The 26,398-nt window shown below is 42.9% G+C and overlaps 1 protein-coding gene across 2 annotated transcripts in view; it reads right to left on the reverse strand.

The window, feature by feature from the left end:
* Positions 1-5,017: 5,017 nt before the first annotated feature.
* LIX1 (limb and CNS expressed 1) overlaps positions 5,018-26,398 on the reverse strand; it is a 47,125-nt gene continuing 25,744 nt past the window's right edge. The window contains exons 3-6 of one of the 2 annotated variants that reach the window (XM_081090116.1): positions 17,771-17,911; positions 15,542-15,637; positions 8,359-8,436; positions 5,018-5,741 (exon numbers count right to left, since the gene is read on the reverse strand). In XM_081090116.1, coding sequence (XP_080946242.1) covers positions 5,454-5,741; positions 8,359-8,436; positions 15,542-15,637; positions 17,771-17,911 — 603 coding nt within the window. In that variant the 3' untranslated portion in view covers positions 5,018-5,453. The remainder of the gene's footprint in view (positions 5,742-8,358; positions 8,437-15,541; positions 15,638-17,770; positions 17,912-26,398) is intronic. The other variant, XM_081090117.1, reaches the window with a different exon arrangement.

Raw genomic sequence — 26,398 nt, forward strand, 5'->3', positions numbered from 1 at the left:
TCTGTCACCAGTTCTCAATCTAATTTTCTTAGCAGCATTTCTATCACTTGAGGTTCCTCCTTTTGCAGTATTTTTGGTCTGTTCTCATAGGATGAAAAGTTCTGAATGATCTAATGGGATTTTTCTCTGCAATGAGTAAAGCGAGATTTCTTTGGTTGCCAGGTGTGTGACCCACTCAGGGGAAGAATAAGCGAATTTATTGCAGGACATTTGGGCCAGCAGCTCTCACCATCCCCTTGTGAGCCCCCTGCTCTTATCTTCTCCTGCGCCTCTGCTTGTCTCTGCATCTGCTATCTGAACCCCTTAGCTTCCTCTCTACCACCCTGCTGGCTTCTGGTTCCTACTGCCTCATCCCTTCAGCCTGCACGGACACAGCATTCATAAACTTGCCTCTTCTAGGTTCCGCTCCCAGCTTGAACTGGAAAATTCCTCCCATGTTGCTCGTTCACATTCCAGAGAAACAGACTGATCAGGCCAGTTTGTGATTTCAAGCCAGATTACCCAGAGCTGGCGAGCTCGGGGCAGCTGTGGCCAGGATGGGGTTGTGTCGTGTGGAGCCAAATGAGAACAGGGAAGAAGCAGGAAGACCGGGGTATGGGTGGGCGAGACCGGTTCCACGGCCAGCTTGACAATCAGCCTGCTCCATGCCCCTGTCTCTCCCCATAGGGCCTGGTGGAAACAGACTACAGAGAGCCTTGTAGCGGTCATTTGTAGGTCACGTGAATGTTCCTATCTCCAGTGATAACAACTCTTAGAAGTTTTCAAAGATTTGTAGTAAAGGCATAAAAAGGGTCAGCTCTTCTTTAGTAGGTCAGAAAGTAAAAGAAACTGTGATCAGAAGAAGCAACAAGTGATGGCAGTGGGTAATCTATGAGAGACAAGAGAAAATAAAGGGACTCCGGAGAAGCAGTTTGAGACAGAATATGCCGCCAGGGAGGTCTCTCAATACTATACCCTAGAGACCCACAGCTGCCCCTTGTTCTACCTTCCTCTGCTCAGTCACAACCTGGACCTGGGTTAGGTCCCCTAGATCAATACTTTAGGTACCTTCTTGCTCCAGGAGCACATGGAGCAGGCTGATTGTCAAGCTGGCCGTGGAACTGGTCTCGCTCACCCATACCCCTGTCTTCCTGCTTCTTCCATGTTCTCATTTGGCTCCACATGACACAACCCCATCCTGGAATTTGCCACCATTTATGACCTTGTTCCTGTATAAAAATGCCTCCTCAGGGGTGAACAACCAATTGGCTCACAAATGGACTTGTGGAGCATAATTGCTGCTCAAATTGGGAGCTGCCTACAAATAGAAACCTGGGACTTTCCCTTGGGAACCAATAGTTACCAGAGAATCAGCAACTCTCAGAAGGAAGCTTCCGCTCCCCTTTCCCACAACCTACTTTGTTCCCAGGAAGAGAGGCTCCCAGGGTTTAGTGAGGTAGCCATGAGCTAATAGATATTTTCATGGTTTCCTATAAGGGATTAAAAATAATTCCAAATATTGGGGCCAAAGTGATAAAAGAGTGGGAGCTGCTCTTTGGGGGAGAGAAAAGGCAGCCATGTCTCCGCCCTTCTGCTTCTTCCTAGCTTTTGGGGGAGAGAGGCAACCTTCCCCTCTCCTTTACTCCTTTCTGTGACCACTCCCCCAAGAGGCTAGTTATGTCAGAAGGGTGGGGTGATGCTGGCTAGTGAAGAATGTGCTAGGTAGCTTTAGGCCAAAAGAGCTCAAATTTAAATATGATCAGAAACACCTGGTGAGGTGGTAAATAATCCAGACCCTCCCCTGGAATTTGGTCAGCAGGTCTGGAGTATGTGCCCAGGAACTTGTACTTTTAAACTTGTACCCTGATTCTGGTGCAGTTAGTTCATGTATCATAGTTGAGAAAGAAAGCTGGGCCCTGGGGAAGAATTTGGTTCACCTGCAAAAATAAAGTGTATGTGTGTGTGTGTGCACTTGCCCTGCTTTAGTTCTGGGCTCCAGGAGAGTCTCTTAACCAAGCAAAAGGATTTGCTCTCACCTGGCTCAGAAGAGCCCAATATTTGAGTTTGAGCCAAGGCCAAGTAAGTAATAGCTCCCACTAGCGAGACCACCGGCCTCTGAGCCAGCGTTTCCTGGGTAGAGCAATGGTTCTCAACGTTACTGCACATTAGAACTCCCTGGGGAGCTTTAAAAAATACTGATGCCTGGGCCCCCCTCCCAGAGAGTCTGGTTTCATTGGACTGGGTACGGTCTGGACATTTAGGATTTTTTAAAAGCTCCTTGGGTATTTCCTACGTGCAGCTAAAGATGAGAACCACTGTGGTAGGGAAAATGACTTTTGCTTTCCTAGAGCCCTGGCTAAAAACAATCTTATATTGCCTCTTTAACATGATGGACACCATGGAAGAGTTCTTGATATTTGCATTTCTGTAAGGAAAAACAAAAAAATATCAACAATATGTAAAAGGTAATATTTTGAATTGTGGTTACCTAAGAACATAGTCAAGGATAATGAAAATATTCTTAGTATGACTTCCTTTGTCCTTTAGCAAGAAAGAAAGGCATAGTATGGTATAAGTCATAAATCTCTAAAGTATTTCAGAGATAAAGTCACTTGCAACACTTGTAGGCTTTAAAAGCTTTCCCTAAAGAAACAGGAAAGTGTTAAACCTTTATGCTTTCTTTCTCTTTTTCCTGAGACCTGGCTGATCAGATTCATAGATGATGTAGATACAATATTTCAAGAAAATCTATTGCTAGAAATAGGTGAATGAATTCAACAGCAAATGCTATCAGTGGACTATAGCTTTTGAACAAATGGCCATCTGAATTCTGATCACTAGAGGAACAATGACCTTATTAAATCTGTTATATTCTGATACACTCACACTAGCAACTAGTTTAAGCTGTTTGTTGTTTTTTTTTGTAACAATCGGGTGTATTTGGATTTTGTGAAAATTAAACATATCTTTTGTCTAAATACAGTGCAATATTACATTTAAGAATGATGGCATTTATCTTAGAAACAGGCTCCTTGGGGCTATGTCTGAGCTAGGTTAGATTTTTGCTGAAAAGTTTATGAGACTGTGAGCACGTGTTCAAATTGGGGCTTCTTGGAAAGAGAAATCCATGGAAATTTGGGGAGGTTCACATACTCTCTGAAACTATTTGTCTAATTTTATATGTATACACTTAGTTCTGTTTCTTTTAGGAGAAGGTCCATACTTTTATCAGACTTTCAAAGGGTTTATAACCACAAAAGGTTAGGACCCAGAGCTCCATGCACTTAAACTGAGCACCCTTCACTCTGATCCCCTTCAATGCAGTGTGCTATTGATAACAGGATGTAGACAAGGAAAAATATTATTACATGCTGCTCTTCAGCCCTGCTCTTCTCTGGGCCAGGATTATAGATGTTTCTGTGAGGTACTGACAGCCATTATGTCTTAGCTCAAGTTGATTTGCTATAAATGAGCATTGGAGGGACTAGCAGTGAATGAATTCAACAGCAAATGCTATCAGTGGACTATAGCTTTTGAACAAATGGCCATCTGAATATATTTTGAGTTTCCTCAAAATATATTCAACATACAAATACTAACTCTAATTCCTTTTTGGGAATATAAGGAAATAAAGTTTTCTTCCAGGTGAGTGATATTTAGCCTCATTATGGGGAGGAATGCCATTTTTGTTAAAACATTAATTTTTAAATAAAATTTATATAATATTATATATTTTCATCTTTTCAAAACATTAATGTAGGGCAGTTATGTTGGTAAATTTTCCCCTGGTGTGGGAAATGTAATATGTGAAGTTAACTTTTTATTATTATGGCTAATTCCAAAATATATTACCAGCATACAGTAGTTTTCATGGGGATTTAAGGAGTGCTAAATACTTTTGTACATATTTATATATAAGGCTAAAGTATCATATTTTTGTAAGTTTAAAGTAATAATAATAGTTTTAGCTTTCAGGAAAGTTAGTTTGCACTTGCCTAAATAAGAAGAAAAAGAAATTTTATTTAAAATTGAGAAAATAGCCGTAGCCAGTTTGGCTCAGTGGATAGAGTGTCAGCTTGTGGACTGAAGGGTCCTGGGTTCGATTCCAGTCAAGGGCATGTACCTTGGTTGCGGGCATATCTCCAGTAGGGAATGTGCAGGAGGCAGCTGATCGATGTTTCTCTCTCATCGATGTTTCTAACTCTTTATCTTTCTCCCTTACTCTCTGTAAAAAATCAATAAAATATATTAAAAAAATATTTAAGATTGAGAAAATAGTTTTCTTTCATTTGAATTATTGGACTCAATGCAAGATAATTCTTTTCATGTCATAGATATGGAAATACCTACATGTTTAAAATTGTCACTACTGCCATTTTTAAATTTGAGTGACCATCTAAAATTTAGTGTGTATTTGCTTTTGGTTTTCTAATCAGTTGTTTGACCCAAGCCCTTTTCAAAGAGAAGTGGCAATGTCTCACCCTTCTTTAAAGAAGATTCCAGTCACTTAAACTTAAAAATGACAATAAATTAAGCTACTGGTGGCTTATGTTCTTGAACAACAACAAAGGCAGCTAAAGATTTCTTCTCTCTAATGCATGAGAAATGCTGATTTCTTCAAAATGTTTCAACCTTTAAAATCCCAATGACTTTCTTTATTATAGATATATGACTGCGGTGGCAAAAATAAAAACAAATCAATTCAAGTTATCTATTTGCAAATTATAAATGAACATGACTGATTATAGAATTTGTAAAAATTGAGTATTAATTCTTGAGGAATTCTTCTTGAGGGTTCTATTGTAAGTGATATTTATCCCCATATGGAAGAGTGTGGATTTAACAAAAGTTATCACAAGAGCATTTTAAACCACATTAATTTTTTTTGGTAGTTTCATACTATTGCCATTTCAAGATCTTTGATAGTGGGATGTCCAGATAAAATGCCCCCTGTGGTTTTGGATTACAGCCTGTAGAGTGTACGCTCTTTTAGCTTACAAAGTTTAGAAAGAAATCCTGAAATTTGAATATTTTTTTTAAACAATCCATATTTTTATTTAATTCCAATCCATGTTTTTTATTTAATGAAAATTGCTATCATGCTTTCCCCCCTAGTCCTCACTGATGTTCTTTGGGGGGATGTTACCCTGACCCATTCTTTGAAACAAATTATATAATCTAGCAAGTCACATGTCAACCAGCCCTTAGGTTGGAGCAAGCCCTCGCAAATATTTTTCAAACTACCTGTCTCCATCCTTTCCTTCTGAGGTAGAACTATTGTGAGTGTGATGAAAAACACTGCCTCCTAAAAGGGCCTGACTGCTCAGATTCTGTGAATGGAATGGGCGGAGAGGATTCGTACAGCCTTCAGGTCTTAGCTATAGGGGCGAAAGCCTCCGTAAACCTCCTTCAACTGGGTTCCTGATGTGAGAGTCTGGCCTCCGCCAGCCTCTGGTACTTGGACCCTGGCCTTGCTAGTGATAGCCACAGAGGGCCGTGAGGCTCAGCTGGTCGTCACTGGGCGAGGGAGTGTCAGGATCGCTGTAGATCTGAGTCAGAGCTAAACTCAGGATTTCTTTCTTCTCTTTGTAAAACCGTAGTTCTTGTCCTGCTTTCCTGGCTTCCTCCAGCTCCCTCAGAGCCAGTCGCAGCTCTTGAGACAGAATTCCTGGCGACTCCCGCTCCTTCATGATCCAGTCCAGGGCCATGTGGCTGCGCATCTTTTCATCCAGCGAATACTGGGAATAGTAGGAGATAACTTCCTGGGGGCCAAGAGACAAGATCCTGGGTGTCAGTAAAGAGCACCGAAGGCTCCTGTGTTCATGGCCTCCCGACGCCCCTTTTCCTCTGCCGCCACCCCTCCTCCACATCCAACCATTAGGCCTCTTTGATGTTCACAAACCGAAGCCAAGCCCCATGACATACTTCTTACAGAAAATGAAGGACTCAGCTGGCACAGCAAAGCAAAGTTACTCCAGGTTGAGTCAAAACACGAACACCAGGAAGACTCAATAATATTCACAAAATAGAGGTCTGACCTCGGTAGAAAATGTGTTGTTAGCATAAGGAAGATGACAGTCTAAATCTCTCACAGAAACGATGGTAATAACTTTTAAAATGTACTATGGAATGTAGGCATCCTCATTATTGATATAATGGTATCTTCATGTACATGGTCTCTTACTTCTGTAAACAACTAAAAATTAGTCACTAACTGTCAATTCTCGTGTGAAAAATTTGCCAATGCATTGTAACATCATGTGTAGGTTTGATGGAGACACTTTAAGAAGATCTTGTGGAGTGGATGCATTGCTTATTTTTATTTTCAGGAACATATGGTATTTATTTATGACCTTAACAAATTAAAAACAATCATGGAAAAGTGTTTATAACGAACCCCGGATATTTCAAAGGCCTTTTGTAAAATCAAAGGAAAAGGAAAAATAACCAAAGCCATTGTCAGCTACTCATTTCTTTTCCATCCTTGACATTTTGAAAGCCAGGCTTTCTACGCAAAGAACAACTAAAAGCTCCTGGGGCCGCAGTGCATGGTAACGCTTACATCCACCTCCTCTTGCTGACTAGTAGAGGCTTTGTTCCTCAGGCAAGTTCCTGTTAGCAAACTCTTAAAAATAAACTCCCATCTTTCAAAGTCTAACGGTGGGTAAAGAAAGGATAAATCTTGGAGGATAGTGGGTGAAAACCATTAAGTACACAGGAAGGAGTTTGCCTTTGCCTTTAAAAAGGGGGTGGGGGGAGGGCAGGGTGCTTCTCATAGGTAGCAAAGAAATAGTGAGACCCTGTCTCTGAAAAATAAAAAGAAATTTCCAAACCAAAAAGTTGGGGTGATTGGATGCCAGCTTGCCCACTTTTACAAGCATTTCTGTTGCCGGTTGGGGACTTTTGGAGAAAAGTCCTGTTATCATCAACTTTACCTCCCCTCACTGCGGAGGTCCCCACGCAGTGCACTCTGAGGTTTCCTTCCACACTGCAGAGCGGAAGAGAGCGCACACTCTAACAGGCAGGGCAGGTACATGGAGTGTATTCCACAGTTGCCTTAGAAATCAAGTCTGTCTCAATGATCCCTTCATTTGGCAGCATTCATATCTAAATCAGTCCTATGCCTAGTCAATGTTTTTAGTATGCATATTTGGTCAGTGCCTGACTCAAATGGATTGAGATATCTATCTATCTATCTATCTATCTATCTATCTATCTATCTATCTATCGATATAGATATATAGATATATAGATATATAGATATATAGATATATACACACTAGAGGCCTGGAGCATGAAATTCATGTGAGGGTACAGTCTCTAGACCTGGCCTGCGATCAGAGTCATCTTCCCCAGCTGCCTGCAGCTGGCCCCACCCCCTGCCACCACCCACCCCCAGTTCCCCATTTGCCATCGGGCAATCAGAGCCTGCCAGCCTGGGGGAGGGACCAAGAGGTCGGCCGTTCCTGCCCGATCACCCGCCCCACCCCCACAGTGGGTTGTCCTTTCTGAGTGGGGCAACTGGCGTGGCGGGGGCCTTGGCCTGGTGCTGCCTGCATGCCCTGCCACCCATCCCTGGTACCCTGTTCACCATCGGATGATCAGAGTCTGCCAAGTGGGGAAAGGGACCGAGGTGGTCAGTGTGCCTCATAGTGACTGGTAGAGTGGTCATTCTGGTTGATCCACCATTAGGGTCAATTTGCATATTACCCTTTTATTATATTGGACTAGAGGCCCAGTGCACGAAATTCGTACATGGGTGTGTGTGTGTGTGTGTGTGTGTGTGTGTGTGTGTCCCTCAGCCCAGCCTGCACCCTCTCCAATCTGGGACCCCTCGAGGGATGTCTGACTGCCCGTGTAGGCCCGATCACCAGGATTGGGCTTACACGGGCAGTCGGACATCCCTCTCACAATCCAGGACTGCTGGCTCCCAACTGCTCACCTTCCTGCCTGCCTGATTGCCCCTAACCGCTTCTGCCTGCCAGCCTGATCACCCCCTAACCACTCCCCTGCCAGCCTGATCAACGTTTAACTGCTCCCCTGCCGGTCCGATTGCCCCTAACTGCCCTCCCCTGCTGGCCTGGTCACCCTAACTGCCCTCCCTTGCCAGTCTGGTCCCTTCCAACTGCCCTCCCCTGCTGGCCATCTTGTGTCCACATGGGGGTGGCCATCTTGTGTGTTAGAGTGATGGTCAATTTGCATATTACCCTTTTATTATATAGGATAGTTATGCATATTTATTCATGTGTCCTCTGCTCTTAATAAACAAAGCACCAAATTTAACAGGAAAAAGTCCAAATAAAGGAAACCTCCTCGAGATATCATGGCCATCTGATCTGTCTGTTCAACACAAGGCCATTCTGGATGGTAAAACCTCACCTGTCGGGAACACTTTGTTTCGCGAAGGGCTTTTAGGCTCCCATTCCAGTGTAGTAGTTGGAAAATGGTCATCAGCTCCTACAAAACCCAAACACCTGTCATTAGTTTCAAAGCAGAAACATGAAAAAAAGTGCCTCAGTGAGAGCTGAGCAGGGCGTGACTCTGACCCCCCAACTATGTCAGGGAAATAGGATACACAAGATTGTCAGGACACTTTGAGACTTTCAAACACCAGAGTCCCAGGCTTCTGGAGCATTCTTCCTCTCCTCCCCTGCTATATCCATATTTGCACAAAAAAATGGCTTAATGATTTATAAATATCTTTCAACATTAAAAAATATCTAAATAGACCAGTGAATCTGAGAATAATTTATAGGCATCGCAACTTTTGAAATTGCCTGAGAACTGGAAATATCTCAAATGTTCATTTTTAAATGAATGGCTTAATAAAGTATTGAAGGACAGCAGAATGCGCCATCCAAAATATGAATTTAGGACATGACACCACAAAATATCCACTTTGGTATATTGATTATTTTGAGCTAAAGGCACTTGAAAAACAGCAAATGTAGAGAGAGAGAGAGTCTCTGAGCTCCTCTTATCTAAGACACATCTTCCAAAAGGCACCTGGTTGTGATAAGTCCCCCCCCCCCCCCCCCCCCCCGTCCCTGCCGGGAGTTTCACTAACCTGGGAAGGCAAACTCATCACAGAAGAGGAAACTGGAAGTCCACACCACACCCACACAGGCTTTGTCACATTTATTCTTCTAAGTGCCCATTTATCTTTCTTTAAATTTACCTACTTTCCCTAAGACACCTACATCCCCTTCCTCTTTCCCTATTATGATGGTATTTAATCCTGAATTCTATGCCACCTCAGGAGGTACTCATTTTTCCCTGGGTCTTTCTCATGTATGCACGGGGCATACATGTTAATAAACGTGTTTTTCTCTTGTTAAGCTGTCTTTTATTACAGGAGTCTTAGCTAAGAACTCAGAAGTGTTCAGGGAAAATTACCTTTCCTCTCTTACAATACATTCACACCACTGAATACGGTGCAGTCATAAAGAAAGGATGGGAAGGCTCTCTAGGTTCTAATGTAAAGAATCTCTTTGATGTATTGTTAAAATAAAATAAAATAAAATAAAAGCAAAGTGCACAACCTGTATACTGTGTGCTACTAGTTGATAAAAACGGAATAGGAAATCTTGATAAATATTTGCTTGTAAATGCCTAGAAGAGTTCTGACAAGATACTAAAGAATTGGGTAATATTAGTTGCCCCTTGGGAGAGAGCAGGGATGCCTGGGGACAGGAGTGGGAGGGAGAACTTCCTCTGACATTCTTTTGCACCTTTTGTGTTTTGAATCATGTGACAACATTACATATTAAAGAAAAAATTAAATTAAAAAAATCAGGACTAAAAAATAAATATAAAACATATAATAGGCAAACTATAAATACTGTAAAAATACTCCCAAATTTATAAATTCAGTCAAGAAAATTCCTTAAAATATGAACAATACAGTAGAACTGACATTAAAATACACCCACCATGGTCAGGGCCTGAGGTGGGGGGTGGGGGTGGGCTGGATGGGATCGATGGGGGGGAAAAAGGGGACATATGTAATACTTTCAGCAATAAAGATTAAAAAAATTATACCCACAGTTTTCAATGGCCAGTGCTGAGCACAGCATTACACTTTCTATGAGCTTCATCCTTGCCCTGCACGGTATCAAGGGCAAGCTAAAGGGAATAAACATGCTGATGATTTTATTTCTCTAATGTGATTAGAACTGGCAGTCTTCCATTGACGTTATCTTCTTTTCTCTTCTTTTCTGTCCTTTCCTTTTCTTTTTGGTCAGAGACACATTTATTATGGATTAATACCACAAACCACAACCTTATAATGATCAGAAAATAACAACACAATTAAGGAACTTCCTGGTCATGAAAACCAGTTATGAAAACCTTACATTTAGACAGATGTCCAACTGCTCATTCAAAAAGCTGACTTTCACTGTCTTTACCTCATAATAAAAAAGTTTTCATTATGAAAACCAGGAGGCCCAAAGTCATTCTGGGATTTCAGACATCTTAGGATTATTAGGTAAATTTTAAAGCTATAAGGTAAGCAGAAGAGCAAATAGCACTATTATCATGTTGAAAATTGCCATTAGACTGTAATGTGTTTCTTCTTTGCAGTTTGGGATCCAGTTTGGGATTTTGTTCTTCTACACAGTAAGCACCCCCAGAGACTTCAGTAAAAGCAAAACTATCTGTTTTTATTCATTAAAATCCGACGTGCCAATCAGCAGAATTACTCCTGCCCCAAACACAGAGCCCACCGCCTGCCCAGGGCCCTGGGTCCAGCGCCAGGGAGGCTGCCCCTCTCATGCCTGCTCGCCTCCACTTCTCCCTGCCCCACTCCAGACTTTCACTCCGTCACATCACTCTGCTAATTTGGAAAGTGACGGTGGTTTGCTCTATAACCACAACCAAGTGTTGCCTAACCTCGCTCACAACATCTATTTGCTGTTCACTTACTTACGCACTCATTGGTTGATTCTTGTATGTGTCCTGACTGGGGATAGAACCCACAACCATGGCGTATTGGGAGGATGCTTTAACCAAAGCTACCTGGCCAGGTAAGTGTTTATTTTTTAAAAAAGAAAATAAATACCACTTCCACTCCTCCACCTGCGCTCCCCACCCCCCCGTCTTCATGTAAAGTTGACACCCCAGAAGATACACTGAGTTTATTCCGTGGCTCCAATAGCCCTGCTGGCATTGTCCTTACTCCCTTGTAGCACAGCTTGAGAAATAGCGTATTGCTAACAGGGATCTTATTCCATGTCCTGACAACTGCTGCCTGATAGATAACACATCTTCCTCCAAGGCCTACAAGGCTCTCACTCTTATCTTACACAAAGCCCCTTTCCCGATAAATTCCCATCATTCCATATGGCAATCCCCCTAAGACTTTAGAACCCACAAATTCTGCTGCAAACAGAACCAGACCTTTCTTACGTACCTTGGCAACCTGCATCTCTCAAAACCCCCAGAGACCTGAACTGATTTTTGCCTGCAGGACGAGGGTCACCCTCCTCACCCGCTCTGGTTTATCTAAATTTCTGATCCATCACCAAGCATTTTTTTTCCTCTTCAAGTAACACAAGCCCCTCTTCCTCAGTGTTGCTCCTGTTTCTAAAATCCTTCAGGGAAAATGACCTTCTTTCTGCCTTCTTCCATTATGTTGCCATCTAATTCTTCCCCTCCTCGTAGACATATTAATCTTGCTATCATTATGTGGATAGTTCCACATTCTTTCTGTCCCAATTCTTTACTTCCCCTCATAAGACCAAGTTCACTCTCTTCAGATTTTCCTGAAGCTGCATGAGCCCTGGGCTTAACCCAGGAAATCTTCGTGTGCCTCCCATTGATTCGTTCCATCGGAAATCCTGGCATGACTGCAGACTGGCTAGGAGAAGGCCGCTCCCTCGTTTCACCAGGATTCCTTGCTGCCTGGTCTTCCAGACCTGTTTCCTACCTGTCGAAGTCCTGTCTCTTTAAAGGAAGCCTGTTCCATGAGCTCTGTGTCCTGTTCCTCACAGGAGTTTCCTGCGAGGCTAACTGTTCTGCGGACTGATCTAGAAACCTGGGGAGTCTGGGCATCCTGAGAGATAAACAAGCAGCTGGCCTGAAGGTTGTGTTGGGACTAGGGTCGGGTAAGTGAAGCAAGCTTAAGCTGAGTCATGCAAGTTCAGGGTCTTTTATTTAAAATTCTGTCATTATTTAAAATTTTGACATTTTGTCATGAATATTTGCACGTTTTGACTTTATACAATATTGTGTTATACTACTACTCATCTTGATTACTGAGGTTTTTGACACGCCTTTAAATTTCGTGCATGAAATGAGTGCCTAATTCTTCTCACCCGGTCTGGACACTTCTCATGGGTCTGTCTCATGGTCAAGGCCAGCTTTGTGAGCTTGCGATCTGTGCAGTCACCTAGGATCTCGAGCTTGGTGTAGTGATCCACTGCCTTTAATAATTTATAAGTATCTTAGTAGTTTTTTAACAAAAGGCCCTGCATTTTCATTTTTCCATGGGCCCCATAAATTATGTAGCTAGTCCTGATCAGCAAACTAAAATTAAAATAAAGTGGAAAAAATCAAGCCTTGTGTGTTTTTTTCTCTTCAGGGAAAATTTACAGCTTTCTTGGTTCATTTTGTCATTCATTCCATTTTAACCAACTACAACTGGGCTCTGTCCTCACAGTGCTTCCTGGTATTGCCTCCTGGAAGAAACACTGGCCCTTCAGCTGCTAGGCGGGGAGGTGGGGAAATGCACACTGTTTCTCTCTGGAACTATGTCTGGGAGACTGGCTTGGTTCTGTGATTCATCAGAAATAAGAAAAACAAACACTATAAATGGAGAACTTGAAAAACAGGTGGGCACCATCTCCCCACCCAAGAGAATGGATTTAAAAGGAAATTTGTTTATGAGATGAGGTTTTAAAAACCAACCTGGAGAATTTAGCAAAGATGTAAATAAACAACTCGTCCTTGGATTGCATTAGGCTGCAGAATAAATATATTAACCAGCGTCAGTCAAAGTCTGCCACGAACCTGACCTTGACAAGACCCAGTGGCTAGTGCTGTCACCATCCCTCCCCCCAAACATCAGGCAGTTTTCTCTAAGGCAAGGCTACCTCAAAACAGGCATCCAGGCTTCCCTCCCAAGTGAAGGTAAGCAGAAGCCTATCAGGTTTCCTCTGCGCCCTGCCTCCTTGACAGCGCCCCTGGAAAGCCTGCGGGCAGTCAGGAGACACCAGCCTTGTTTTTATATGGTGTAGTCATCTATGGGTAAGCACACATCTATTACCCACCAGGGGTACTGACTGCTGGGTCGACTGTGGTCAACTCCCATCATGTGCAGAAACAAGCTGATGCATTTAAGCCCGGCCACCCAGGAATGTGCAGGCCCCGCAGGCAATAGAGCTGGTGGGGAAGAAAGGGATGTCTGTGCTCCAGGCCCTCCTCCTGGGTTGCCAGCATCCCTACTGGGGAGAGGGATTTTGGATTTTTCCTGTCCTCACGTCTTCTTCTTCCTTCCTCTGTACCCCATCCTGTCCCCAACATCCTCTCTGTGAATTTATGAAGCATTTCCAGCAGGATTAAAATTATTTCACATATTTAAATCTCTTACAACACAGACCTCACAAGAAAACACAGCCTATACCAAGGCAATTACAGTATTACTGAAAGGTGGTTAGTATAGCCTTTCATAGTAGTTGGATGAAATTTTAAGAAATAAAAAAGAAAATCTTGCCTCCTATCTTTGGCAGACTGGCTCAATGGCATTCAAAAATCATTCTTGGCACTGAGGGCGTGCCACTTGCCTCCTCACCTTCCCCAGCCTCCTCACTCCCTGCCGCTCCCAGCCCACACCATGATCAAGAAGCCCTCATCCTCTCTGTTTGCTTCTTCCCTCGATTCTCCCACACCTAGACGTTGACTCAGACACAGACATTTCCAGTGTCTCAGAATTACAGGCTGAACTAACACCAACCACTGACCCAGAGTCACCAATGTCCTGATGGTGCAGAGTGGACCACTGAGGATTGCTTAGAGAATACACAAGTTTGGGAATTGTCTACGGTGTGGAATCAAACACCTCCAGCTCTGTGGAAGAAGCCACTGAGGAGGTCACAGTGAGTGTCACTGGTGATTATTTGGAAGAGCCCATGACTAGAGTGCCAGAGGAGCCCAGCACCTCCACAGAAAGCGATGAGGTCATCATCTCAGCGCTTGTTTAAAATGAAGCGAATTCTCCATTAGCTGTGATCTTTGCTCTGCTAACCACAACTGTCTAAGAAGATTCTGAGCTTCTGCACAAGCCTGCTATTCCATTATAGGAGTGTGAATAGTTGTAAAAAACTAGTGAGCCATAGGATGTACCCAGCGGTACAGTGTAGGGAACTGTTCACAGACAGAGGGGGCACAATCCTTAAACATGTCCCATTTAATATAGGGTCAATAAATGTTTGTTTAAAGTAAAAAAATATCATTCTTGATTTTCTGAAAATAGATACTAAATCATATACAAGCTACTAAGTACTGAGGCAGGCAACATTCATTCTATAACAAAAGAAATGTAATATTTTTTTTGTCGGGGTCGATAGGGGAGAAAATTTTAAAAATGAGGTTCTTTGAGAAAATCACTATGCTAGACACTTTATAAATGTCATATTATGTAAGTCCCACAAAAATCCTATACAATGGGCATTATAATTCTTATTTTATACATGGAAAGCGGAACCTCACAATAGTTCTATTCACAGGTGGAAAGTGGTAGAGCCAGCTTCACATACAAGTCTTTAAAAGTTTGCCCTGACTGGTTTGGCTCAGTGGATAGAGCGTCGGCCTGCGGACTGAAGGGTCCCCGGTTCGATTCCGGTTAAGGGCATGTACCTCGGTTGCGGGCACATCCCCAGGAGGGAGTGTGCAGGAGGCAGCTGATCGATGTTTCTCTCTCACTGATGTTTCTAAGTCTCTATCCCTTCACCTTCCTCTCTGTAAAAAATCAATAAAATATATTTTAAAAAAAAAGTTTGTGTTCTCTCTCCTGTGTTATGATCCTCCCTTTATTATTTTTTTTGTTTGACTTTAGATTGTTACTGGGGGTAAGGGAAGTACCCTTTATAGTCCCACCTTTTTATTCTACAGCAAGGACCCTGAAATGTTCATGCAGGGAAGTGACCCTGTCCTCATCTGAAACCTTTAGTTTATATAAAATTGTCAAGAGAATCTACCCAGTAGCCTCCAACATAAAGCAGTCCTTCTTGAGAAAGTTACATAATAAAGGTTGTTAATCTTCATTGAGCATTTACAATATGCCAGGAACTGTTCTGGACTCTTTCTATATAGTCCCATTGGATCCTCATAATGGTACTGTGAGGAAATGCCACTACTATTATGCTCCCTGATTTATATGCAAATGAGGAAGCAGGTTCAGAGGTGAGAAGGCCAGTCAGGCTGAAAGTGACCAGCCCCTCCAAAGCCTGGGCTCAGAACCAGAAGTAGATCTGGGAGACAGAGGATGTTTATGGTAAGAGTGGCATTCTCCCAGGCTTTTAGATTGTGTAGCAAAATAAACAAGTGGCAGGAAGTCAGGCACCTGAAATTCCAGCATGGTCTTCCCCATATTGGACTCCAGCATGTAGTGATAGGCGCCGATGCTGGTGCTGGGGTCGTCAGCGTCGTCCAAGGTGCCCTTGGGAAGGAAGCAGAAAAGGGAAGTGTTATGGATGTTCCCTCCTCTTCTTTGGGTGATCACAAATTAATACCGTGGCTCTACAGTACCTTCTATTGGCCTAACACTGCAGGTGTGTATTCCACAACCACGTCTCCAGTTGATTTGGCATAAAATCCTTAATCTCTCCACGATTCAGAGGAAGGAGGATTGTGTAATCAATTTGAATCTGGTATTCCATTAGATTGCTGGCTGATTATATCCTCACTAAAAGAATAATTATCCCAAAGCAGAAATTCCTGTGCCCTCGCACAGGGTTTTGTTGATAGTGAACATTTGTTAATGTTCTAGTGGTTGCCCACTTAGGCTGTCTGCAGGTGTTATTGGAATCTTGCAATGATGACCTTGTTCTGGTTCCAATGATAACCAGGCAAGATTATGTAACTGACAGGGAAAAGAATTCTTCAGTTATATGGACCATTCATATTTTACTGCCATGATTCTTAATGGGAGCTTTTCATAATATGCTGGTGTTCAGCCTGGAGACATGGATCTTGGTTTATATTTTTTTACTTCCGGATCACTTAATCTCCAGCAATCAAGGTGGGTGGGTGATGTGTAGAAATGGAATTCTCCTTCAATTTGGTTAGGGGGAGTGGCAATAAAAAAGCTAACATAAGGTCTGGGGCCTGCCCTTCAATATCCCCTGGTCTTGGATTCCTGAGAAGGTGGGCAATGACTTTGTGAGGCTGAACATATGACTGCCAACATCAGATAGCAGCAAATTTATAGCTTTTGAATGCAATAACATTAACACTGCTGCTGAAATATTTATGTTGGCTTTTTAAATATCCCAGAGGAAATCCATCCAGAAGCCTGCAAATCTTATATATTTTCTTTCCTTAGAAATTTCCATGAAAAAATGATAAATTACATTTACACTGAGGGCCCCTCCCTGCTCCTGAGTAAATGCCACACATAGAAATCAGGCATCATTTTTCTAACTTCTCTTCCTCAAAGGCACTTGAACTGTGCAGGGCAGCGAAACAAAGGCTTCCTTTCATCCTCAGAGCAGATATGGAACAGAGCTCCTGAGGTCTCCAAGCCAGGTCAGCCACTCTCTGCCCCTCCTTCTCTCTCTTCTGTGTGATAAGAGCATTTATGAGATGAAAGAGAAGGAGAAAAAAGGTAACTGCTGGTGTGATAATGTCTCCTTCATTGTCAACAGCTTCTCCAGAATGACTGAACCTTTACAGTAAGATTGAAGGAATCAGAGAATGAAAATCTCACGTCAGATTTATTCATGCTAAAGACAAGCCAGGAGTTGACTAGCCCCTTCGGCAAAGCCAACTTCCTGCCCTTGGAGGACATACAGGGAGACAACTACCACAGCGGGACCCAAGGCTTCCTCCATGGCTTATGGTTTGGAGGTATCAAGGATCAGTAGCTCCACATAATTCATGGGGTAACTCGCCTACGCCTGCTTCGCTGAGAAAACATCCTATCTAAATTTCTAAGACAAAGTGCTTTGCTCATAAGCACTTTGTATTTAGTTATGTCCATTACAAACATTTTCAAAGCCCTCTGAAAGAAGTAATTGATTAAGCATGACAATTCTAATAGTTAAAAAATATTGGGCATACAGCTTTCCCCATATCTAAGCAGTCAGTGTTTCTATAAAAACACAGATTGCAGCACCCCATGGAGGTTGGGGGGCAGGGTTTTGGCACTTTTAAGAACGTCACATCATTTGTAAGATTAGTTAAGTTTCAGGGGAAATGAGCTAGTTTATCTCTAGAGTAAAGCAGTATTTAATTGCGTGTGGTCTCAGGCTCTCAAACAAATCAATGCTCCTCAAACAGCAAACATTCAAATAAAGAAATCAAGGTGGATCAAATGATCTGCCTTGATTTAAGGCTTGATTAATTGTGGTTCAGGAAGGTTAAAGAATATTCCTGAGATGAAGAATAGGGAGCCAGTTCCAATTTTGTGATTTCCAATCCAAGGGTTCTTTTTGCTGAAAATTAATGACTTAATAGATAAAAATTAAATCTGCCCAATTCTTAAAAAGTGTGCTCACTTTAGCATCTCCCATGATTCAAAGGCCTCAGTAGTCTCAGAGCAGCCAGCGCCTCCCTTCCCTGGGGTACTCACACTGGTGGAGGCAACTGCTTCCTGCACGCTCTCCATAATGAATTCCTTGGTGATCCTTCGAGAGGGCAGCTCATTGAACAGGGAGTTGATTAGGGCCACCTTAGCTGCATCCCGCCTGGCCTCAGCTCTACTTAAGCAGCACTTGAGAAGGGAAGGAAAAGGGGAGTCATTAAAGGATTCAGCAGTTCACCATTTTGTCTCTAGACATATCTGTTCATATACTGTCTGTACCTCTTCTTTCACACCCATTGTTAATCCCCCAAAGATCATACAGATTTTTCTCTCAGCCCTAGAATCCATGCAAATGTCTTGGTTGGCCTTCAAATGCTGTTTTTGGTCTTATTTCATAGTCATTGAATGGCTACTATGCACCAGAGGCTTTACATACTGTTAATAAATAATCACAAAAGTCATAATGGCTACTTCTATGTGCCAGGTAATTATATTCATTACTAGAGGCCCAGTGCACAAATTCGTGCATGGGTGGGGTCCGGCCAGACTGCCCCAATTGGGCCCTGGCCAGGAAAGGGGATGCAGGAGGTTGGCCGGCTGGCCCCACCCTTGATGGGGGTGGGGGGGGCCAATCAAGGGTGGGGCTGGCTGAGGGGAGGGGCTGCGGGAGGTTGGCCAGCTGGCCCCACCCCTCCAGTTGAACTCCGGTCAAACTCCAGGTTGAGGGGACAATTTGCATATTAAGCTTTTATTAGGTTTATTATAAGGGCCTTCCTGAAATCTTTATTTTGGAGAAAAATATGTAAGGAAAGAAGGAAACTGGGAAATAATTAAGGACAGAGGTTCTGGGGTCAGGCTACTTGGTTTCAGGTACGTGCTAGCTGAAAGACCTTGGGCAAGTTAGTCTCTCTGTGACTCAAGTTCTGCCATCTATCAATGGGAATAATAGCAGTCCCTGCGGAATAGGTTTGAGAATAGCCTCAATCAGTTAATATAGGTAAAGTAGTGAGACTACCTTACACATGGTAACACTCTATGTCTATGAGTACTATGTCTATAGTAGAGTCTATGAGCACCTTCCAGTCTTATACTTTTTAACTCCAGGTTAGGACAAAGGGTCTGCTGTCAAAATCTATTGTTTTTGCTTTTTCAGCATTTATCTTTCCACCTTCCCTCTAATAACAATTCCTTGATTTTCTTGAGGGCCACCTTTTCCACCTTGGTTTCCGTCCACACAGTTTGTGTCAACATTTGACCTTCCTGAAGTTAGGGGCTATAGGCAGCCCACGATTAGTAACTCATTAAAAAAAAATATTCATTTCTCCCAAATGTAATATTGCTCTCCTTCTTTCCAGCCTGGCTTTCCTGTGGCTCACACAAATCTGCTCAATACATCCTGATTCTTTCCTGTTCTGTCTCTTTCCTTACCAACTACAACTCTTATTCCAGTTCTGGCTCGGCGTGGACCCTGGGAGTCCAGAGAGAGGGATGAAGTCCTATGCGAGCTGCACTGTCCTCAGAGCCCACCCCTGTTGGAGGACCCCAGAGTGTGATGGCCTCTCTCCCACAGTTTCTGTGAACTGTCCAGGGCCCTAGGCCCTCTGCCAAGACTCTTGGAGGGAAACAAGCCCGAAAGAGAAGCCCAGGCCCACGTCCTGGTCAACAGGGTGGCTGTGCACCACTCAGTGATGGTGAGACTGGGATGCCAGGACTTTGGGGCTTATTTCCTAACTGAATAAATGGGGATGGTAGCCTCTTTGATTTTAAGGCTCCTGATACCTACAATGCATGATTCTCAGAATCAGTAGTGCTCGGTGACTGATGTGAAAGAACAGAGAAAGTAGCAAAGATCCCACTTCATGTTGCAGTTTCACAGCCTCAGTGGCTTGGTAGCACCACCGGGAAAAGGCCAAGTCCCTGTGGTTTGCTTGTAGCACATTGACCATCCCTGCACTGACCCAGGAACACTCCGAACTCACAGTAGTGTGTCATCTAAAGGCCCAGACTCTCCTCCCCAACTCCACAAATCCAGATAAGCCTCCTGAGGTCAGGCCCTGGCCCCTCTGATTTCCTCCTAATGTGTCAGGACCCTAAAAGACAGAACGATTAAAAACAATACAAAGAGATTTCCAATATCACCTCTAAATAAAGAATTACTAGTAAGCTGAAGGTCTAAAATGTATGTGAAAAGGAGCTTGGGTTTTTCTCCAAAGAAGTCTTTGGGGTAGCTTGAGGCAGTAAGCAAAGCCATTCAAGGTTTAGACCTCCCCCAAGGTGTAGGCCACCTGTATTAAATCGTGAGGCATGGCTTTGCAATATGGACTTGACTGGGAATTTATGGGACGATGAGTTCTGAGTCAGCAGTATCTCACTGAAGCATGGGTGCCACCTCTTTTAGGAAGTCTTCCCTGATCACTCCGAAGGCAGGCTGGGAGGACCGCTGTCCATGAGAGGCACTCACACACTGTTACATGATTGCCTGCTAGTACCTGCCGCCAGACTCCAGGCTGCGAGCAACCTAAGGGCAGAGTCTGTGGCTAAGTCATCTTTAATCTCTGGACCTACAAAACAGCTTATTGAATGAATAACTAAATGCTGCCTAGGAAATCTAAACACAAATCACTAGTGCACCTAATAAAACGCTCAAGAAATCCTCTTAAAGAGGAAAATTAAAGATACATATATTTACTATTTTTAAAAAATATATATTTTATTGATTTTTTACAGAGAGGAAGGGAGAGAGGGATAGAGAGTTAGAAACATCAATGAGTGAGAAACATCGATCAGCTGCCTCCTGCACACCCCCTACTGGGGATGTGCCTGCAACCCAGGTACATGCCCTTGACCAGAATGGAACCTGGGACCCTTCAGTCCGCAGGCCGACGCTCTATCCACTGAGCCAAACCGGCTAGGGCTATATTTACTATTTTTAAAAAGTCTCTTTAAAGATACCCTGTGTACTATGCATAATCCAGTAATGTAAAAATATATTAATATGTGAATTTCAGAGGGATAATTGGACATTAAGTTCAGACAGTTTGAGATTACCATTTTTGTCTGAGTATAGGATATGTTTATTATTCTTCGGAAAATCAGTTCCTCATTAAAAAGCAGAGAAAGTTTCTGCAAATAGTACCTGACATCTATAGGGGCAGCTCATTTTAATAGGAATTTGCTTTCCAAAATCTATAATATTGCCATTGGGGTTTCAGAACTTAGATTCAGGCCTGGGCACTCTTAAGAAACTTTATAGAACTATCTAAATAATAGCAATTGAAACCGTCCTTCACAGAGAGAGACCTGGTAAACACTATTTAGATGAAAGAAGCTATCTATTTTAAATAAGCCCCGCTAAGTACCAGATCAAAGGCACCACATACACTTACTAGTTCAACCAAATGGCACTGCTTCTGAGATCAAAGTGCTGCGGGGCTGAGGGAAGGACGGAGCCTTTACCCAGAAAGCACGGGAAAGGACTAGGTCTAGGAGACCGCAGCAATAGCAAGGTTTTAAAGTGGACACATGTCTTTACTTATTTCATTGTTGCAATGTACAGAATCTTCAGTTGAAATGGGGGAGAAAGTGTACCAATTAATAATAAGCGCATACAATAAGTTCTGAGCCATCAAAGGGCTTTTCTTACAATGGTTCTTTGCATTTCTGAAAGACAAGTACTTCAAAATGTTTATAATGTTAACCAGCCGCTTTCTTCTAAGTTTTGGAGCTAGAGCTACAAATTCAAGTCAGTCAAGGCTGCATATTTTCTTTAGGGATCTGTTAATGGGGCCTCTCGAACCTGAAGGACCTGTGTGTGGGCAGGACATTTAGCCAAAAGCAATCTGCTTGGCAAATCGGAATCAGAGTGTGGATTCTGCTGAGAGAACAGGCACGGTTAGCGTTACCATCAAACAGTGGGAAGAGCTGCAAGAAAATAACATACAGTAAGTGACAGAACATTTTATTGACGTGTCCAAACCGGTCATCAAAGACATCAGTTGGAGAGTGAGCGAAGCATGGGGTTATTTCAAAGCAACTTCCTGCTAGAATTAGACTTCCCAGATCGTATGGTTTATTCTGTTTTCAGCCAGACCCCAATCATAAATACAGATTTGCAAACCGTGCCTTATCTGCTAACCTTTCTTACTTGTTAATAGAGAGAGACAACTTCTGTCCTTTGCACTTTGTGAAAGTGCAGTGCTGGAATATCTAATAGCCGGGATTTTACTGAAGTCAGCTGTGGATTTCTTAGGCATGTGGAACCACATGCTTTTCAAGTGGCTAGCAGACCTCACTCAGACATTTATCTTGATGCTCAGATGCCTTTCATTTGCTGGTAGATTATAAACCACTGTAATCATTTCAAAGCCTCCTGGCTCTAATCTAAAATTAAAGCAAAAAAAGCACGTCTGTGGTATTGCTAAGGAAAACTATGTAAGGCAGTGGTAGCCAGCCTCTGAGAGAGTCCCCCCTCCCCTGGGATCTCTGCCTCCTGGTATTCACACCCTTGTGCAAGCCCCTCTCACGCTGTATTCTACCAGTAGAATATGGCAGAAGGTACAGCATGTCACTTTTGATATTAAGTTGTAAAAGCCACAGTGGCTTCTGTCTTGATGACACTTATTCTCTCTTGGAGCACTTGCTCTGGGGAAGTCACTTCCATGCTGTGAGCAGTGCTACAGGAAGGCAAACGTGGTAAGGAGCCCATGCCTCTGGAAACGGATCCTCCAGGCCCCATCAAGCCTCAGGTGACTGACTATAGCTCCCTGACCGCTTGACTGCAGCCTCCAGGAGACCCTGAGCCAGAGCTTCCAGATTCATGATCCTCAGAAACAGTGTGAGGTAACTTGAGTTTTGAGGCAATTTGTTACCCAGCCGTAGATGACTAATACAAAGGCTTTGCTCATGTCAGGTAATAAGGAAGTCTCTAAGCCAGTGGTTCTCAACCTTCTGGCCCTTTAAATACAGTTCCTCATATTGTGACCCAACCATAAAATTATTTTTTGTTGCTACTTCATAACTGTAATGTTGCTACTGTTATGAATCGTAATGTAAATATCTGATATGCAGGATGGTCTTAGGCGACCCCTGTGAAAGGGTCGTTTGACTACCAAAGGGGTCGCAACCCACAGGTTGAGAACCGCTGCTCTAAGCCCACTATAATGGAGAGCCAATAATAGTAATCCTCATTGCTGAGCTAGGCACTTTATGCTTATTGTCACATTTAGTTATTTCTACAATCCTATGAGGTTGGGTTTTTGTTATCCTTATTTTGCAGATGCAGAAACAGAGGTTATATGTCCCAATGGCTCTGTCCTACAAGACTGTCCCCACTGCTGACACCAACTGCAAGTCCAGGTTGTCACCTACATTTCTGATCAACCAGCTATAAACGAGAGGTTCTCATAACCCCCCTCCTTCATCGTTTGCTAGAATGGCTCACAGACTCAGGGAAACAACTTACTTACTAGATTACTGATTTATTATGAAAGGTATACCCAGAGGAAGAGATACCATACACAGGGCAAGGTATGTGGGAAGGGGCGCAGAGCTTCCATGCCCTCTCTAGGCACAATCCTCCCAGCTCTCCAGATGTACACCAACCTAGAAACTCTGAGAATCCCACCCTTAGGATTTTTATGGAGGTTTCATAATGTAGGCATGATTGATTAAATCTTTGGCTATTGGTGAGTAAGTCAATCTTTAGGCCCTCTCCCCTCCTAGGAGGTCAGAGGGTGGAGCTGAAAGTTCTAACCCTCTAATCACAAGGTTGGTTGCCCAGCTGCCAGTTCCCATCTTTAGGGGCTTTCCAAAAGTCACCTTATTGGCACAAACTCAGGTGTGGTAGAAAGGGATTTTGTTATGAATAACGAAGGGTTTTAGGAGCTCTGTGCCAGAAACCAGGCTGAAGAACAAATATGTATTTCTTATTATAAATCACAGTACCATAATGGTAAATCCACTGCTACTAACATAAAAAATGCTAATTTCTCACAAGGAAATATCTCAAGGAAAGCAGTGTTCAAACTGAAGAAAAAAAAATCCTTTATGACAGTTCTAAATTTAGGCCCTTAGGAAGTATATAAACACTGCCGACTTAATTAAGGTCTCAATTTTCTTTCTCTGCTCAGTAGTTTCTATTTCTTCCATGATAATTTTCCGAAGTGCCCACACTATGCAATGAAAAAGTAATCATCAACCAAGATTAATTGGACCATACGCCACCCCCATATAGAATAGTGGCTAGTCAATTTTTTAGGATGCACAGAAGTTCTTAAGTTAATTGAAATACAATTTTGGTAGTCAAGAGCATGTCATAAGAATAGAAATGCATAATAAGAAACTGGTTTTATAGTTAATTTTTTCTTAAATACTTTAAAATTATTGATGTGTGTTACTATTTGTAGGAAAACCTTACAGCCAGACCAACACAATTTATACTCTGAGCAATTACTTTCCTCGTGGCCCTTATTTAATTAATAACTTCCCCCATGTTTTGTATTAGAAAACAGGTAGGATACATGTGTGGAGCAGCTGTTCCCTGACCCCAAGCGCTTACTGTACATACATCCCAACCGTCGTGCTTTCTTTAGGAAAGCAGGTGAAAAGACATTGATATAAGTAACATCTCTCCATTTTTAAACATACGACAAACCTCTCAGGATTATTCGTATTTTAAAGACATCAAGAAAAAATAGGTCTGCAGATCCAAAACGTATAAAACCACGTAGTCACACTTTACTTACTGCCTACTAAGGCTAGTCAAGCAGTTGAGAAATGGTCTATGAAGAGTGAGGCTTTTGAAAAAGAACAGTCATGTAACAGCAAGTGTGACAGATTGTACCTACATGGGAACTCAAAGCTGAAGATGGCCGAAACCGGTTTGGCTCAGTGGATAGAGCATTGGCCTGCGGACTGAAAGGCCCTAGGTTCGATTCCGGTCAAGGGCATGTGCCTGGGTTGCGGGCACATCCCCAGTGGGAGATGTGCAGGAGGCGGCTGATCGATGTTTCTCTCTCATCGATGTTTCTAACTCTCTCTCTCTCTCCCTTCCTCTCTGTAAAAAATCAATAAAATATATTTAAAAAAAAAAAAAAGCTGAAGATGTCCTCCCTGGACTCCAGAGCAAGTCAGTGTTATGTAGGCGACATTCACTCGGCTCAAGAGCACATGGTACCCAAGGGGATCGCCTGAGCTGGGACTTTACAGGTGGCAAAACCAAATAAACTGACTCTGTGAGAGGTGAGAATTCTTGCCCAAATCCTTTAGGCTGTAGTGTCTGTCATTCAGGTGGTTTGTGACGCAGAATCCAAGTCTCAACAAGTGACCTGACTTGCGGAGTGTATGTGTATGGCCTGCCAGCTCTGGTCAGTGTCACCAACACCTCCGTTCCATCCTGACAGCAAGCCATCAGCACCAAGAATGCCACAAACCAGACCCTGCTGCTAATTGTCCCCCTTTCAGTTCTTTAAGACCTTGTGTGCCCTCGTCTAAGCATGAACATTTGCATGTGCTCCAATTTATCTAATTGTAGATATATTAACATTTCCCCCCTTCCAGATGGTGATGTGAAAAAAGGGCAACCGGTGAAATGAGGTCACCCAAGTTAATATCATGTGTCTTTCTCTGTAGGTCATGTTGGGAACAATTTGGAGTTCTGTGTATGCAGGGAATGGGGGCTTTTTGCTAGCTACGGGGGAGGGGAATGGTCTGAGAGTCCAATTTTCAGAGAAAACTCACCAGTTCCTGTCAACTGAAAGAAACGTTTCATGCACATGGCGGGTCAGAATGTTATTTTTCTAATACAAACCACCTGGCCTCCTCCTCATTTACCTCTGCCACACATGCTATTCTACACACATACCTAGACCAAGGGCCCTGGTAACTATTACAAAACCATGTTGTATTTTGCTCCTTGAGGTTTTTTCTTTTCCCTTTTTTCTTTTTTTCCTTTTCTTTTTTCAAGTTAAGGTGAAGACAAGATGAATTGATCAGGGCTCAGAGTTTTGGTTTATTTTTATAGTTGCTTTGATGTAAAGGGACTTGGCTCTGATTGCACGAAGAGGGGTGGAGGAGGGTTGGGGGAAGATAGAGTCAGCCTTTCTTCCTCATTCAGCAAGTCCTGACACAGTGAGCATCTTCCTAAAATTTGCCTCGAGGAGCTGGGAGACGGGGATGGAGAGCCTCAAGCCTTTATTTACCAAGAAGCCGTTTCCCAAGTGTTCCTTTCTCTACACTCTACTATTCTCTTTGGACACCAAGCACCTGTATTCGTTGTGCTTGATAAGAAAAGACATAAAATAAAGGGCTGGGGAATAAATATAAGGTTTCCTTAAAGTAATATGCACTTGCAGTTTCATGGGCAAATTGTTGCTGTTTGATCATTAGCTGACATATGATTTTCAAATGGGAAGGGGTTACAGCCAATCTTCTTATCTTTGGGTCTCATTAGTTACAAAGTAGGATGCTTTCCTGTGGAGATTTCTACCAAGAAACACCCCCTTTAGAAGTGAAGTTACAATGCGTAGCGTGTTGTGCATCTGAGTTAAATAAACAGCTCTAGAGACAGAGACAAAAGAGGTCATGGCTGACTTCACATAGAAATACAGCATTAGTAAAGGGCAACAGTCCCAATTTTATGGCAGAAACTCACTCACTTCTTAGGGCATGGAATGTTAG

This window comes from Myotis nattereri (assembly GCF_964212035.1).
Source record: "Myotis nattereri genome assembly, chromosome: 4".
NCBI lineage: Eukaryota > Metazoa > Chordata > Mammalia > Chiroptera > Vespertilionidae > Myotis > Myotis nattereri.